The following is a 16971-nucleotide window of genomic DNA, read 5'->3' as shown; positions in this document are numbered from 1 at the left end:
TAAGTATTTGATACCAGCAGGAGGTGTATACTCTTCCTCAGTCACCAGCCAGGCATCTCGGGCAGCCACAGAGTGAGTTCCTATTGCAGCACTGGTGATTGCTTCACCAATAGTGAACTGAAGTTCGATCTGCTTGGCCTACAATGAAGCAAAATGAAATCCATGAATATGAAGCATTTCCCCCAAATATCCATTTCTATAAAGAGCTGTTTTATACCTTACTTCTCAGCAGGCTTTATTTTCACTTTTTTTTTTTTTTTTTGGTCATTTAAGTTAATCCAGTGATTCAAAAGTGGCTGGAGTGAAGGACTGGAGAACTAAGAAGGATTTGAAGACCATTTCTCACTCCCATGAGCCTGCTTCTCACCCTCAGCACAGAATCACTATGCAGTGATTTTTAGTCTTTGGAAACATGATATGCTTACTCGGGGGTGAGAGTGGTTCAAAGGTGAAGCCACAGAGACCTCAATGCAAATTCTAGCTCTGTTTCTTATCAGTTACATATCCTTATCTAAATTTTTCTGGGCCTCAACAACTTCACTGGTTAAATGAACACAGTATCATCATTCACCTCATCGGGCCATAAGGATTAAATGATGTTAATTTAGACAAAGCTTTTGCTATTTAGTGTGCCAGACTATAGTAATGGTACAATGAATAGTGGTCACTACATTTTTATAAAAACTCTTCACACTCTTCTATGATATCTGCAAGCTACTCACAAAAGGTCCTGAAAAAAAGTAGAGAATGATTAGGCAAATATAAAATGCTAACACTTGGTAAATCTAGATCAAAGGGTATACCAGAATTCTCTATATTATTCTTAAAACTTCAAAGGGCAAACAAAACTCTATGTAGCTACATACTCAAATATTTACATCTTAATTCAGAAATTTTGATGCTGTTTTACAAGCAGGAATCACTGTCCCAACATGGACGTGGACCTGCCTTAGCCCCCTCTGGCATTTCTCTGTTTACTGGGACACATTTAAGTACTAGAGAAAGAAAGATGCAATGAAGAACGGAAAGCACAGGAGGAACATAAGCATAACGACTACACGAAACACAAGTTCTGCACTGCTATTCTTAATTTAGTTTCTGGTCTTCGTGAAGCATCAAGTGCTCACACCATGGGGTTCCTAATCTAGACGAATAGGGCTGAGGGTGTCAGCTCTACAGCATTCCTGGTCAAAAGCTTCCCTGGGGACCTTTAAATCAGAGAAGAGAGGATCCTTATCAGGAATTTAATCATCGATTTGTTTACCTGTTAATTACATGTTTCCTATTGTTGACACTATAATTGGCATAAAAAAAAATCAAACTCCTATAGCTAATTTTGGAATAATCAGGTATCTAGGCTTACTATGTAGCAAAGAAATAAAGAGACGTAATAATTAAATAAAGCAAGTTAGTGGAGAATCCCTATATTGTTACTCTACTTTTGTATAGGTTTGAAGTTTTCCATAATGAACTTTAAAGCAGGGCTGGCCAGGTACTCACTAGTAGAGTGCTTGTCTAGCATGTGTAAAACCATAGGTTTCATCCTAGCACCACAAAAACAAAAAGGTTAAAATAAACCAAAAAGCACATTCGGGCTTTGTTTTAGTTGACTATGAACAGATTCAGTTTTTCACTCAGCCTTATCCTTTAATCTTTCCACACTGCTTCCATGTGTTTGAATTTTCGGTACTTTTGTGTTTCTAAACCTTTAAAACAATGACATCAGAATGCTAAAACTCCAACAAGCTCTCATTTACTTACACAACCAGAATTGACATTACAAAGAAAAAGATGAAAAAGCAGACATAAGCTTTCCAAGAGGTACAATGAAACTGGTGTGGTGGTTTGAATGAGAATGACTCCCATAGACTCATGTATTTGAATGTTTGGCCCCCAGTTGGTGGAACTGTTTGGGGAGGATTGAGAGGTGTGTCACTGGGGGTGGGCTTTGGGACTAGGCCATTCCAAGTGTCTGCCTGCCTGCCTGCTAATGATGGTCATGACTCACCCTCTGAACTATAAGCCCCAAACAAACACTTTCTTCTATAAGTTGCCTTGGTTGTGGTGTTTTGTCACAGCAATTGAAAAGTAACTAAGACAACTGGCATCTGATGATACCAGCATGAGTATAATTCACTTTGAAAACATTATATGAGAATGGGAATGCAGCTCAGTGACAGAGTGGATGCTTAGTCCCTGGACTCACTCTCCCACAGAAAGGAAACAAAAGAATCTAGGCTTGAATTTCAATTCCAGTTCTCTTACTCAGTTATCTCAATCCTCACATCTTTTAGCCTCAACTAAAGTCTGTCTCCTTCCTCCCACCCTTCAAGGCTCAGCAGTAACTTCCCATCCAAGCAGATTATACCAGAATCCTCTGACACAATCACACCCTCCTTTAGGATTCTCCCACCGTCTATGCAAATATCTTCCTATTCCCTTATTTCTACCAATATTTATGAGAATCTACCTTTGCGATTACACTAGTAGACTTGTGTAATGATGAACAAAGCAGACCCTGCCTTCAGGAGAGAGAATAGTGAGAAGATGTGATAAACGCTGTAAAGAAAAGGGTTCCAAGTTATTTTAACTGAAGAATCTAATCTAGTTAAAATATCAAAAAGGTTTTCAAGAAACACAGCAACAATCTGGAAAGGAAACATGAGATTTTCAGAAGCTCAGAGCAAAGAGGCTGGTACACGAATGTGAGGCAGGCAGAGGCAAGATTAGGTCATGCTAAGATACTTACCACAATTTGCTAGTATTCACTATAGGTCTTTCCCACCACACTGGGCATCAGTAACTCAAGAGTAACAAGAATACCAGCCCCAACTTTCCACAGAGGGCTAATTGGTTTCTTCTATTTCTACTGTACCATGTTCCACTCAAAAATAATTAGTCTTTCCCAGACATACCATTCATAGAGCTATTTCTAACACAGTAATAAGCCTAAAGCTAGCACACTCAAAATCCTTGAGAAAGAAACAAATGTTTCATTTGTTAAAAATCTCAGAGTAGGAGTTAGAGAGATGGTTCAGTGCTTTAGAATACTGACTATTCTTTCAGAGAACCCAGGTTCAATTCCCAGCACCTACATGGTGACTAATGACTACCTGTAACTACAGTTTCAGGGGACTCAATGTCCTCTTTTGGTCTCTGTGGGCATTGCATGCGGGACAAAAAAAGACACAACACTCATACACATAAAAGAAATTAACAAATTCCCAATAAAACAAAATTTAAAAATCTCAAGAGTAAGCAAAACAACTAAAAATGTTTTTTTTTATTTGAGTAACAATATAAATACCTCCACAGAATCCATCAGACCTCGCAAAAGGAGTTTCTGGTGGGGAAAACCCCCATCCCCAACTGGAAAATAGCCCAATGTTTGGATTGCTCGTTCTTTCATCTGGAAGAACACAGATTCTTTTTTAAATTTTAAACAAATTAAATAACAGCTTTATCTCTAAACAGTATTTCCAAGATGAGATGACAGGGAGAAGCAATCAATCTGCTAATACACCAAAGTCTACATGATTACGCCCCATTCTACATTAAAAACAGAAAACTGCCGGGCGGTGGTGGCGCACGCCTTTAATCCCAGCACTCAGGAGGCAGAGCCAGGAGGATCTCTGTGAGTTCGAGGCCAGCCTGGTCTCCAAAGCGAGTTCCAGGAAAGGCGCAAAGCTACACAGAGAAACCCTGTCTCAAAAAACCAAAAACAAACAAACAAACAAACAAACAAACAAAACAGAAAACTAAGTCCATTAAGGACCCATACCTAAAAAATTAAAAAGAAAAAAGAAAGCCTTAGGCTTCTTATTTAAACTGTCCAGGTTGCAAATGTGATTTACAGGCACAAAATTACCTGTACTACCTAGCAGCCCATGAGCAAGTCTCTCAGCTCTCTGGTATTTTTCTACTCATTAGATCATCTTAATCTTCAGCATCAGGTACTTTAATTACATGTTTTAAAGTCTATGACAATTATCTCAACTTAAAAAACTACAACTGTTGTTTCCATCAGATTATTCACACTGCTTCCTAATGCCTATACTTCTTCAAACCAAACTGGCTGTAAGAAAGTAACATTTGTCACTATTTGTAAGATATACAAATCATGAAACTGAGCATTTTATTATCCAGCTTTTGTCTGACAAAAATGGTTCTCCACTGCATTTTTAATTTTACTGAAAACCTAACTAACTTAAGGAGCTAAAGTAGAATAACGGGTCAAAAGATAACACACAAAACTGTTCCTACATCTCCCTCACAAGCAAATTAAAACAGCAAATACTTCATCAAAATACATCTTTATCATTTGGACACATTAGTAAAACCTTGTTCTAGCTGCAGTGTGCATGGTGGATGTGGACAGATGACTATACTCGTAATAACTTGGTTTTCTTAGTTTATACAACTATGAAAAGAAACACAGAAGTCTAGAAGGAAAAGAAAAAAGAAAGTCTTGCCTTATTTGTTTCTTTACTAGAAGGGATTCTATTGAGTAAGCTTTCTACCAGATGCAGTTTGGTAAATCCAGATCCTTCACTGGGGATTGGGAGAGGACCATTTCTGCCAATTTCACCTAGGGCTGTGCAGGCAGCAATTGCCAACAGAGGTGATGTACTGTCTAAAAATGAACCTGTAAGCACAACAGAGAGTAGCACATTAATTATTATGATTGAAAGCAGTCAGTCAGGTATTAATTTTTTTAAAGCAGCAACAGAAAAATCAAGACCTATAATGTTTTCTGGTTAACCACTTGTTGACATGTATGTAATAGTAAGACATCACGACAATAGGACTTAAGTGTCCTTGTTACGTTTTTCCCTATAATGTAACTGGCACTTGTATATAAAAACATGGAGAAAATAGATTATTTTATGGAAAAACTTGTGCCTTTAAAGTACAATGTTATAAGAACTAAAGTACCATATTAAAATTTAACAGAATTCAAAGCCTGCATCAGCCAAACCAGTATGGACACTGACCTATTGTTTCTGTAGCACTCCGAATGAGCTCCTCTTGCTCAGGCAAGAGATCAGCATCTGTCTCCAGGTCGTGCTGCTCTGCTGTTCTCATTCTCTTCTTAGCCAAGTATCTTCCCACAGTGAATCCCAATGCAAGCAAGGATCCATGTTGTACCTCAGGGCTCTGAATTTAATAATAATTTAGTAACAGCACTGTTTCTACCTCACACATGAAAAGATATACTAAACTAACTGTTGTTAGAATAATGTCTCTGATAAAACCTAGAAAATAAAATGATTCAACTGGAAGCCAATGAATCAAACTTAAGTAATAGCAGTTTCTAACAAGTTTCTAACAGAACATTGAGAAATTAAGCTGGGTCTTTACTTATGTGCAGATTTAGATACTTTAATTTCATACAACCTCCAACTGTGGGTCACATGACCTTTAAATATGCCTCTGTAGTCCTTATACTTTCTATTTAATTTTTATTTTACACATATGAATGTCTGCCTCAATGTATGCTTATGCATCATGTTCTTGCAATGTCTCTAGAAACCAGAAGAGGGTGTCAGATCCCTGGAACTGGAGTTACAGATGGTTGTGAGCTGCATGTGGGTGCTGGGAATTGAATCCAGGTCGTCTGGAGGAGCAGCCAGTGCTCTTAACCACTGAGCATCACTCCAACCCATTATATACTTTCTTCCTGTTTATAGCACTATACAGCTTATTATTATAATGTTCAAGGATAATTTCTCCATATGGCAAACAAAATACAATAAGCAGTCCTTTTTCTAACTGCTAAAATCTCCAAATATAAGGTAGGCGATACACTAATCAAGTCTGCTTTTTTTTGTAGGTATTGTGATTAAGAGGTAGCAGAGATGGGGGTGGGGAGAGCTAACAATTGAACACCAGGCAATCCTAGGGATTCCCTAATTGCCTACTACAACGTGCACATTTCCTAAAACAGTACTTTTCAGACATAGAATTAAAAGCTATTAAATGAAGTGACTGAATCAACACATCTATCTCAATTTTTACTTATATAGGCTAAGAATGTATAAGTCTACTTTACAAACGGATACCTAAAAACTAAAAGTACAATCAGGTACTGTGTAGAACCCTACTGCCTACTGAAAAAGAGTGAGAACAAAGCTGAGGAGTACGGTGGCACACGCTAAGGCAGGAGAACCTCAAGTCTGAAAGTAGCCTGGGCTACACAGTGAGACCCAGGCTCAAAAGCACCAACAAAATCAGGTTAGTCCACCCTTGTAAGGAAACTTCCTAATCCAGGAAGATGGTCCCGCAAGACTCAACTATTTCCAGAACTGAGAGACAAACAGGGTAGAAACAAATTGTTAAAATTTTGTATTTTTTCACTGCCTCACAGGTGCAAAGGAGAAATTGATCCTTTCTCGCAAAGTGGCTCCTAAGTTCTTGTCATAACTCAGATCTCAAATTGGGTAAATCTGTAAGTATGAAAAAAGAAAACTTGCCCCAGGATTAATAACAGTGCCTGAGGTTCAGATATAGGTTTCTATATTTTTGTTAAAATATGAAATTATTTTATTTAAATAACAAAGAAGACTGAAAATAAGTTGATAGCATACATGATTGTCTTTTGTAGCCTTTATAAGCTGTTCTATCATTGACTTTAATTCATTTCCGGACACTGTTGATACAACCACAGAATAAAACAAAGCCGCCAGTTCACGCATTTCTTCTTTACTGCTACTCATCAGACTCTGAGCAATACAGAAAAGAAAGAGAGAAATGATTCACAACCATCTTCCTGTTGACAACATCTGACATTTAGAATTATAAAAGTAAATGACATATTTAACATTCAATCTATTGATATCCATGAAAAATATAATACAAGAAGCTATTATTTCCAAACAAAATGACTCTGCCAGGCTCCAATCCACAGTTACAATACAAAGGTCACACATATGGTCTTGGTTAAACTACATAGTCACAAAAAATAAAAAATAATCCAAAAGTCATGAATATGGAAAAGAGGCTGGTGGTAGGATGGAAGAGATAATAGGGATGAGAGGAAGACAAAAGAAAATGCTGGAGAGAACTATCAGAATGTATTATGTTCGTGTATAAAATTATCAAAGAACAAGATTAATAAATCTGAACTGGATCTAACCTGACACCCTCCTTCCTGCAGTCTAACTTCCACAGTACCAGAAAGTACTATGCAAGCTGCCAAGGGAGGAAAACAATAGTCCTATTCAGCTGTGACACCTACCAGCATGGCGAGATATGCATAAAGGTGCAATAATGGCACTCCACATACCAGTGGTAACCAACAGCTGTCTAAATGGACTCAAGGCCCATTCAACAGGAGGGAAATCATGCCTGGCACTAGAAACCTAGCCAACTAGTGAGGACCTGTGAGATCTTGGAAGAGAATCTACTATCACCACTTAGCTAGACCAGGATAATTCCTAACTAGGGAATTTTATCTGATCTCTATACCCAGAGGTAAGTAGCTATCATGTCTCATCAAAAACCACAACTGAACACAATGCAAACATCAATGGACTGTGGGGGAGCCCAGCCTGACTGGATACATTTGTAGCACAGCTCCTGCCTCTATGACTCAGGTAACATCACAAAACGAGGTTGGAGGGTTGTAAGACCCAGAATACCAAAATGGTTGGATAAATAAGACCAGAACAATGACAATATCAATAGACATGCTAACACAGCAGAGGGAAATCTTACCAGGTCCCACACCTAGACAAAGAACTACAGGCAATCAATGATTGCTGAGGGAGAATTAGCCTCTCCCGGGGATGAGCTCCCTGACTGGTTATCCAATACAAAACGGTCACCCCTGAAATCATATACACACAAGCAACAAAAATGAACTCATCAGATTGTATGTATATATTTGTATGTGTGTGTATACATGTATATACACACGTGTGTGTATACATATATATATGCACATACATATACATAAAACAATAATAGAAAAAGAGGCTATCAATTTGAGAGTTTGGGAGGAACATGGGAAGGGTTAAAAGGAGGAAAGAGAAGTAATATATTTTTACTAAAAATGTAAAATAAATAAAAAGAAAAAATATAATGAGCTGAAATTATATATGAAAATCTTAGCTGGACGGTAGTAGTGTGTGCCTTTAATCCCAGCACTTGGGAGGCAGAGACAGGTAAGTCTCTGTAAGTTCAAGTCCAGCCTGGTCTACAAAGGAAGTTGAAGGACAGCCAGGGGTGTTACACAGAGAAACCCCGTCTCAACACCACCACCAACAGCAACAACAAAAATCTTAGTTGCATGTTCATTAAAACAGGTAAAATAAATATAGCTGATTTAAAATAGAGATCAGCAAATTTTTTTTTCTGTGAAAAATCAAGACTCTATGGGCTATCTAGTCACTCTTGGGACTACTCCACTCTGCCATTGTTCACAAAAAGGTACGGACACAGCTGGGTTCCACTAAAATGAGAACTACAGTCTGTATGTCATGGAATGATGTCTTTTTTTTTTTTTCCCAACTATTTTAAAATATAAAAGAGCTACAGTTGTGGTTCAGAGGAAAACACCTGCCTACCATGTGCAAAGCCCTGTGTTTTCAAACTCCAGCATAATTTTTTTTTTTTTTCAAATAAAGTGAAAAACAGAGCCTGGTGGCGGTGGCACACACCTTTAATCCCAGCACTGAGGAGGCAGAGGCAGGTGGAACTCTGAGTTCAAGGCCAGCCTGGTCTATACATCAAGTTCTAGGACAATCAGGGCTACAAAGAGAAATGCTGTCTCAAAAAGGCAAAAAAATTGAAAACCATTATTATCTTGTAGATCATAAAAAGTAGAAGTCAAACCATATTTTTAGTTCATAGGTCACAACATAACAGGCCCTAGAATCAAACTCATTGTCTAGTTTCTCCTCATATCATAGAAAGCATTTACCTTCTATTATGTGATCAAAACTCACAAGATCAGTTTAAATTAGAAATTACAAAGAATAAAAACTCTTTTTAAATAAGAAGCACTTTCACGAGACCAAATCTTTTCAAGAAAAATAAAAACTCTCTTGACAAACTACATTCCTATTTTCACATTTAAAGATAAAATCTGTAGATTTTACCATAACTCAAGCTACAGTTTCCAAAAAGAATTCCATTACAAAGCACAACAGATATATACAACTGTATGAGCCATATTTTTACTAAAAAGACTAATTTAAAATTCAAATTTCACTTACATTTTTATTTGCTACACCTGATAATAATATCTTTGGTGTTATCATGAAAGAACATTCTCACTTGAGCTGATAGCATAACTTAGTACTGCCCACATGAAGGGTGGGCATTATCAAAATTATAGACACTTGTCTTCCACATCTGGGAAATATGAAATATATACTTCTCACTCTTACAACTCTCCCATGAAATACAATAAATCCTCTTTGCTATGAAAAAAATTATATGAGACATTTCTTTGTACGAAAATAGTATTAAATAGTATTATTCACTGCAGCAGATAAGAATCCTAAATGGTCAGCAATAAGAATCTAGAATTAACCAAACAATTGCAAATGATGAAGCTGTTAAAATAAATAGGAGTTTTCTCCTCAGTTACAAGATTAGCTACAAGCTTTACTATCCAGTAAAAGAAACACAAAACTGTAAAGAGAAAACATTTTTATTTATTTATTTATTTATTTAGGTTTTTCGAGACAGGGTTTCTCTGTGTAGTTTTGGTGCCTTTCCTGGATCTCGCTCTGTAGACCAGGCTGGCCTCGAACTCAAAAAGATCTGCCTGGCTTTGCCTCTTGAGTGCTGGGATTAAAGGCGTGTGCCACCACCACCCGGCAGGAAAATATTTTAAATTCATTGTTTTGTGCATAAGCAGATGTGCATAAGCAACACAGATGTTTAAATTCATTGTTTTGTGCATAAGCATATATGCATAAGCAACACAGATGTTTCACCCCATAAAACTATTACTGTCATTTGTGTGTTTGTCAGAAGTAAGAGAAGAGGAGGAAAGGGAGAAGATTTAAGGAGGCATGACACATTACAGAAAAGAAATGTCTTATTGACAAATAAATACACAATGGAAATGTGTTTTTATATATATGCCTGTTATTATAAAATATTTTTTGAAGCAGAAAAATATTTTTAGCTGATGGTTCTTGAATTCATCCCTCAGCATCATCAAGACGGGTCATGAGGGATGTTGACCTTGCTGCATGTTTTCCAGTAAGTATTGGGTTGTGGGAAAATTTTTAAATGACTTAAAAGTAGTAAAGGGCATATTAAGACTGGTAGGAAGAAAGAGACCTTTCAATTAGTTTGAAATATCTGAATTCTTAGAGAAATAAACATGTCAGAAGGACATACCTTGATCCATTCTGTTTTGTCTACAAATTTGGTAGCCAATTTTTCTGGATACACTGACACAGCTTCCAATAGACAGTACATGACTGGCAAACCTAAATAAGAATCAGAACCATTTTAACTTTCGGAAAAAAGAATGAATATACAGAAATTCCTAAATTTCTCTCAAATGTAATGCTACTGCTTAAATACAAATTCTAGTCTAAAAGTGGAAAAATTAAATTCTAAATATAGAATTCAATTCAGTTATCAAAAGGATGCCCTGCTCTTCATCTGCATTTCCAAAGACAAAATATGTATCTACATTAACCCTTGTTTCTGAAATGAAAAATATATCAAGGATAAATCAGGTAGGTTTAAAAAGTAAACAATGGCTAATGTTTAGTTACAGAAGTCAAGAAGGTTAGAATAGATTTGCTGTAAATTCTTAGCAGTCTAAAATTTAATTTTTTAATAGTTTTTATTGAATTTGCTTTTTGACAATTTCACATATTATATATTATATATATTATATTCTGATCAGTGTACCCCCCAACTCTCTATTTATTTCTCTCTCATCCCTATTATTGCACACATACACATATAACCACTTCCTACTTACAAGTCCCTTTCCCAAATTATTATCTTTTTATTACATTTTGAGGCACAATGAGTTTAACCAGAGTCATCTGTGTGACCATGGTTTGTAACCTATCCATTGGAGTCAGATGTGAAAATACTCAAGAGAAAGGTAAAAGTAGCTTTAATACTTTCTTAGTATGATGAAGTTCCTACCTCCAACCCCTGCTAATAGCTGTTGAAGCAGGCCAATGTAGATCTGAACAGGGTTGGTCTCTCCACTCTTATTAGAAGATGAAGCTGTCGCCTGGCTGCTTGACATTAATGTCCGAATGTACCGTCCAATGGCTGGAGCGTGATCTTGCATATCAGCCAAACTCTGAGAGGTGGGCACCACCCCTGCACTATGAGCCAGGCACATGCGCAAGTACAGGACTATCTAAACCAGAAGGATGAGAATTACCAACTTCTTAAAAAGTCAAGTGTGGAGGCGTCTTCCTCAGAGTGACAATTTTCAGTTTTTACTTCCCCACCCTCCTTCATAAAACATTACAAAATCTTAATGGAAGCCAGGAAGCAGGACTCAATACGCTAACTAAATTAACATAATTTAACAAAGGTGGAACAAGATTTCGCTAAACCAGATGTGGTTTTTTAGTGAAAGTAAAAGGCTTGACTATTTTTTCTTCTTCATGCTGGGACTGAAGGAAGCTGTATCCTTCAGACACTAAGCATACACTCTACCAAGGAGCTACACCCCTAGCCACCTTCTTACTCTTGTTTTGGTTTTTTTTTTGTTTGGTTTTTTTTTTTTTTTTTTGGTTTTTCGAGACAGGGTTTCTCTGTGTAGCTTTGCGCCTTTCCTGGAACTTGCTCTGTAGACCAGGCTGGCCTCGAACTCAGAGATCCGCCTGCCTCTGCCTCCTGAGTGCTGGGATTAAAGGTGTGCACCACCACTGCCCGGCCATCTTCTTACTCTAAGAAGATTATTAGAAATTTAATTGGTGCAAATCAGTAATTTAAAACATAAAATCCACGTTAGATGTGATAAATTAATCCTCTCAATAAACGTGATAAATCCTCTCTTGTCTTCTAACCTAGAAACCCCGAGCAATTTCAACAGTATGCTGGCTTTAAAGTCAAGTCTAACTTGCTACTAAAGCCCGGCTAGAACCAATGCAGAGCACCTTGTTCTGTCATAGAGACTGCTCCTAGGGACTGGGAATCTGGAGGTGTGACTCAGCAGTACTTATCTTCCATTTCTAAGGCCCCAGGTTTGATTCAGGTACAGGGGTTGGGGGTGAATAGGGAACCTCAGTGAGTTAACTATGAATTAAAACAAAGCAAATTACCAAATACTGGGCCTTGTTTTTTAAAACAAACACCCTAAAAGAACAATGATACCATAATATGAGTTTACTATAAAGCAAAGGCTCACACACAGCTTAGGCATGATGTTAGTTTTCATAGCCATTACAGAAAGACACAAAAGTCCTACCTCTCCAAATGCTGCTGGGTTAAATGGAAGGACAGTAGTTCCAGTCATGTATTTGACTGGAGTTTTCATTCGATGGGAAGCCTAACAAAAATGATCACAAAACAAATTAAATTTTTGGAAATAAATTGTTCTCTCATTTAGCTGAAAATAACTGTACTTCTAGTTATATTGCTATTGTTGATTTGCATTTGTCTTCCAGGTTTTTGGGATTTTTGGGTTTTTTTAGGTTATTTTACTGTATGTATATGGGTGTTTGCCTGAATGTGTGTCTGTATATCATATTCATGCAGTGTCTGTGGAGGCCACAAGAGGACATCATATCCCCTGGAACTGGAGCTACACAAGGTTGTGAACCATCATGTGGATTCTAGGAATCAAACCAGGTCCTATCAAAGAAAGCCAGTGCTCTTAACTCCTGAGCCATCTCTCCAGCCCCTTTCATCTTACTTATTTTTATTTATGTATATGCTTTGCATGAATGTATCTAAGTGTATCATTTGCACACACAACCCTTGGGGACCAGAGGAAAATGTCAGATCCACTGGAACTGTAGTTACAACGATTGTGAGGCATCATGTGGATGCTGGGAACCAAACCCAGGTCGTCTGCAAGAGAACAAATGCTCTTAACTGCTAAGCCTCTCCAGCCCTACAGATTTGTTTGTATCATTTTAAATTATGTGAATGCATGCGTATCTGGGTGTGGGTGTGTGCACAGGAGTGCAGGACCCCACAGAGGACAGATGCATTGGATTCCCCCTGGAGCTGTAACCACAGACAGTTGTACACAGGTCCTAGAAATCAAATTCAGGTCTACTACAAGAGCAGTATATGCTCCTAACCACTTAGCTACCTCTCCATCTCATGCATTTGTCTTTTTCTAAACAAAACAAAAGACAGCTACCTACATATGTCTTTCCTAAACATTGTTCTGCTGCCTATGTCCCTCACACTCAAAATGATAGTCCCTAACATAATCAAAACAACACCAATGTAAAAAATTGGAGTGTCAGTGCTGAGGATTACTACTGCCAATACTCTGAGCTGTAGAAACACTGCAGAGATCTGCAAAAGAATATGGAATAATAATAGTGGAAAAACCCCAACTGCTCTAAAGCATCCTTACATTTATGACAACTGGTGCCCTTAAGAAGGAGGAACTAGAACTAGCAAAACAAGTAAACTCAATCTTTTTAAAGATATGTTTTTAACTATGTCATACCAAAGGAAAATTTTTTGAATATACTCAAATGCTGACAAGCATTAAAAGAATTATAAATCATTCATATTTAAGCTAAACAAATCAATTGTATGTAGGAATTTTTTTCTCTCCTTACTTTGTAGCTCCCTCTTACTGTAAATACTATGATACTATTTAATATTTAATTATTGCATTTTTACTTTTAAAATGTTCATTTTTATTTCCATCAACTATCATATGTTTCAAACCTATAGTTACCTATAGTAACCTACCTTTTCTTGAATGTAATACACCATTTCTGGAAAAGATGGCATCTGCTTAGAAGTGCTTTCCTTTTTGTTTCTACCAGGAAGACATCGTAATACACGCTGTGCTTCACCATGGACTTCTTCTCGTCTTTTAGAAAGACAAATAAGAATTAAAAATAAACTTTGCCAACTAGACAGTCATAACTTGAAGAAGAATGGAAACGGAAACTTTATTTGACAGCTAGAGTTCTGACAAAATGTCCTGGGTACATTTTTGGCTAGATAAGCAATAAATACAAAGTAAAATAAAAAATGACAACCTTTTGGTGATTTAATGAGATCAGGAGACTCACTTGGCTTACATCTTTAACTTTTACTCCCAGGGAATAAACAAAACAGATTAATTACTGCAATTCATTATGTAAATATCTATTTGTATGCTTTATTCTTATTAAAACTAAAACACAAACAACTACAACACACATTAAAACTCAGTAGTGTCCTGTGTTCTACATATCCACCTCAATTCTGACACTTCTTGGTAGTTTGTCTAAAATTCTACAAAAACTGGTAAATAAATGGCATTAATACATACAACTATAAAACCTACTCTATTTCAGGACACCTGAAAATGACCTCCCAGCTCTGCTTCTTCTCAGACCTCCTCCACTGCCTCTGACCTGGTCCTGAATTCCTAAGAGCACCTTATAGAGTGACAGGAAGGAACAAGCCGGCAAAGCCTTGAACTGCCAGAGGATTTCTCACTTGAACAGAACCATTAAAAACTAAAAATGGGAAATACTGAATTAGTCGTGTATTGGGTTTTGTGGTGTAAATAAAAATACTAGGTTCCTGGATTGAAATCTTGTTCTAACATCAATTGATTGCTACCTTAGCTCACAGATACTAGGATATGTGGCATGTAGTTGAAAAACTTAAGGTAGGGAAAAAAAAAAAAAAAAACAGGTCAACAAAAACAAGATTAACAATCCAAAACCACTGGAGCCAAATTGAAATGCAAATGAATAAGAAGGAAATCAAGATAAGAAATCAAAAGTCAAAGCCTGTCATCAGCAAACTTAGTTAAAATATCATAGCAAAATATACAATTCATACTGAAGGTAGATATCAAAGGCCTACTTAAAATTCTCAAACAGTTATCAACTAACTTCCCGTATTTTTTTTTAAATGGACCACCGAATTTATGGAAAGGATATTCAAATGATAAAAGGAGCTCCACCATAAATGAAATTTTAAAACAATAATATTAAAAAGTGATTAATACAAAAATCATATATTTTGGCAGATATTAGAGTACTTCACATATGTTAAGCTGTCAATGACTATGAAAGAGATAGTAAGTTTGATGAATTTGTTATAATATGCACATACATATTTTATTATATTTACATAATGGCTTAAGATCATTTTTCAATTTTAGAAATATTTAAATGATGAAAAAAGGTGCTTCATTAGCGTATTAGGTAGCACATTAGTCACCTTAAAAATACACTTTAGGCCGGGTGGTGGTGGCGTACGCCTTTAATCCCAGCACTCGGGAGGCAGAGGCAGGCAGATCTCTGTGAGTTCAAGGCCAGCCTGGGCTACAGAGTGGGTTCCAGGAAAGGCACAAAGCTACACAGAGAAACCCTGTCTCGGAAAAAAAAAAAAATACACTTTAGAATTGCAGTAATGTAATTCACTAGTATATATATGCAAACTTCATTTTAAAATCTTAACATATTAGATACAAAATGATATTCCATCAACAAAATGTAGTATTACAATATGTATATTGAGCAATCAAAGACATTAATTTTTTTTCTTTTTTTCTCCTATAGAAGACCTCTCTATATAATTATATATCTAAGTATATTATTTATACAATTATGAGGTTTGCTTTATTTACATTTGACTATTTCATAAGAATTTTTCTATCTATATTATCTATTTGTCATATATTATAGATATATATGATAATTCAATATAAATATATAGTTATATGACTGTAAGTCACCTGAAAGAATACACTTTTAACTCCTTAATAAATTACTTCTAAATTTCATAAGCCAACTTTGCAACCAACATAAATTTTAGTAATTTTAAAATTTACTTAATTAATTGAAATTCAAATTGACATCTTTTTAAACTTACGGGTCTCCTGCGGCTAGTAGGAGCAAGTATCTGGAAGGTATATGATCTGAGGGAAACACCGTGCTGGCAAATTTCACCGCAACTTGCCGAACTTGAACTTCAGGCTATTGAACACACACACAAAAAAACAGACATCCATACCCCCCCAAAAAAGAATTCAATTATCAGCATCTCAATCCAGTCCTAAGTCAACCTAGTTGTACACAATTCAAATTTGACATATCAATAAACATATGCCTAAACCAATAAAAATCAAGATACGTTCAAGAGCTCTCTTTTGGGAGGACAACGAATGCTGGAGATAGAATCCAGGGCCTCACACACTATGCACAAGCTCTACCACTGAACTATACCAGTAGCCCTATTTAAGATCTCAAATCATGCTGCTTAGAAGTCTCTGACATTACTTAATGAGTACTTTTATGAGCTAAAAGGATCTTGCAAATAGATCAAAGATGCACAAAGATCCTAGCTAGAAAGAATCTCTCTGTACATACACATTTCTAGTCCAAACTTGAAGCCAAGGTCATTGTGAGGTTTTCATCACTATCTTTGCCTCCCCAACTTTCAAACCCTTAGTCACACAAGTGAAATTCAGATGTTTTGCAAGGAATAGAATCTGACCTTACTTACTATAATTTTGCAACAAAAATACATCTTTCTCAAGTTTGTTCTGAAGTTAATAATGACTTGAGAACAGAAACTCAACTATGCAAATATACTCCCTTAATTTAGATAACTTATGAAATTGACCAGTTTGAGAATTTACTGATGCTAAAGGTTTACTTTTAAGTACCTTCCCCCAATATATTCCTCTAGTCACAAACCTAAGTGAAATATGTGAGAAATTAAGAAATATATGCCTTATTCTTCTGGAATTCATGCTATTTATATTCCCTGAGCTACAAAAAGAATGATATTAAAGACTAGTTTAAATTATGTAATTTAACCTAAGGT

General features: G+C 36.4%; 1 protein-coding gene across 4 annotated transcripts in view; it reads right to left on the bottom strand.

Annotated features, from left to right (window-relative positions):
- The window catches only part of Ecpas (Ecm29 proteasome adaptor and scaffold), a 132934-nt gene that overhangs the window by 47418 nt on the left and 68545 nt on the right, over window positions 1-16971 (bottom strand). For all 4 annotated transcript variants that reach the window (XM_052718417.1, XM_052718416.1, XM_052718414.1 and 1 more), the window contains 10 exons: window positions 16015-16118; window positions 13885-14008; window positions 12413-12493; window positions 11131-11353; window positions 10360-10451; window positions 6588-6722; window positions 4995-5157; window positions 4473-4645; window positions 3308-3409; window positions 15-138 (listed from right to left, as the gene is read on the bottom strand). In XM_052718417.1, the coding sequence (XP_052574377.1) occupies window positions 15-138; window positions 3308-3409; window positions 4473-4645; window positions 4995-5157; window positions 6588-6722; window positions 10360-10451; window positions 11131-11353; window positions 12413-12493; window positions 13885-14008; window positions 16015-16118 (1321 nt within the window). The remainder of the gene's footprint in view (window positions 1-14; window positions 139-3307; window positions 3410-4472; window positions 4646-4994; window positions 5158-6587; window positions 6723-10359; window positions 10452-11130; window positions 11354-12412; window positions 12494-13884; window positions 14009-16014; window positions 16119-16971) is intronic.

Source organism: Peromyscus californicus, unplaced genomic scaffold (assembly GCF_007827085.1).
Source record: "Peromyscus californicus insignis strain IS unplaced genomic scaffold, ASM782708v3 Scaffold_5__1_contigs__length_169319896, whole genome shotgun sequence".
Classification (NCBI taxonomy): Eukaryota; Metazoa; Chordata; class Mammalia; order Rodentia; family Cricetidae; genus Peromyscus; species Peromyscus californicus.
Note: the sequence above shows the minus strand (reverse complement) of the source record. Positions and strands in the feature narration are given on the sequence as shown.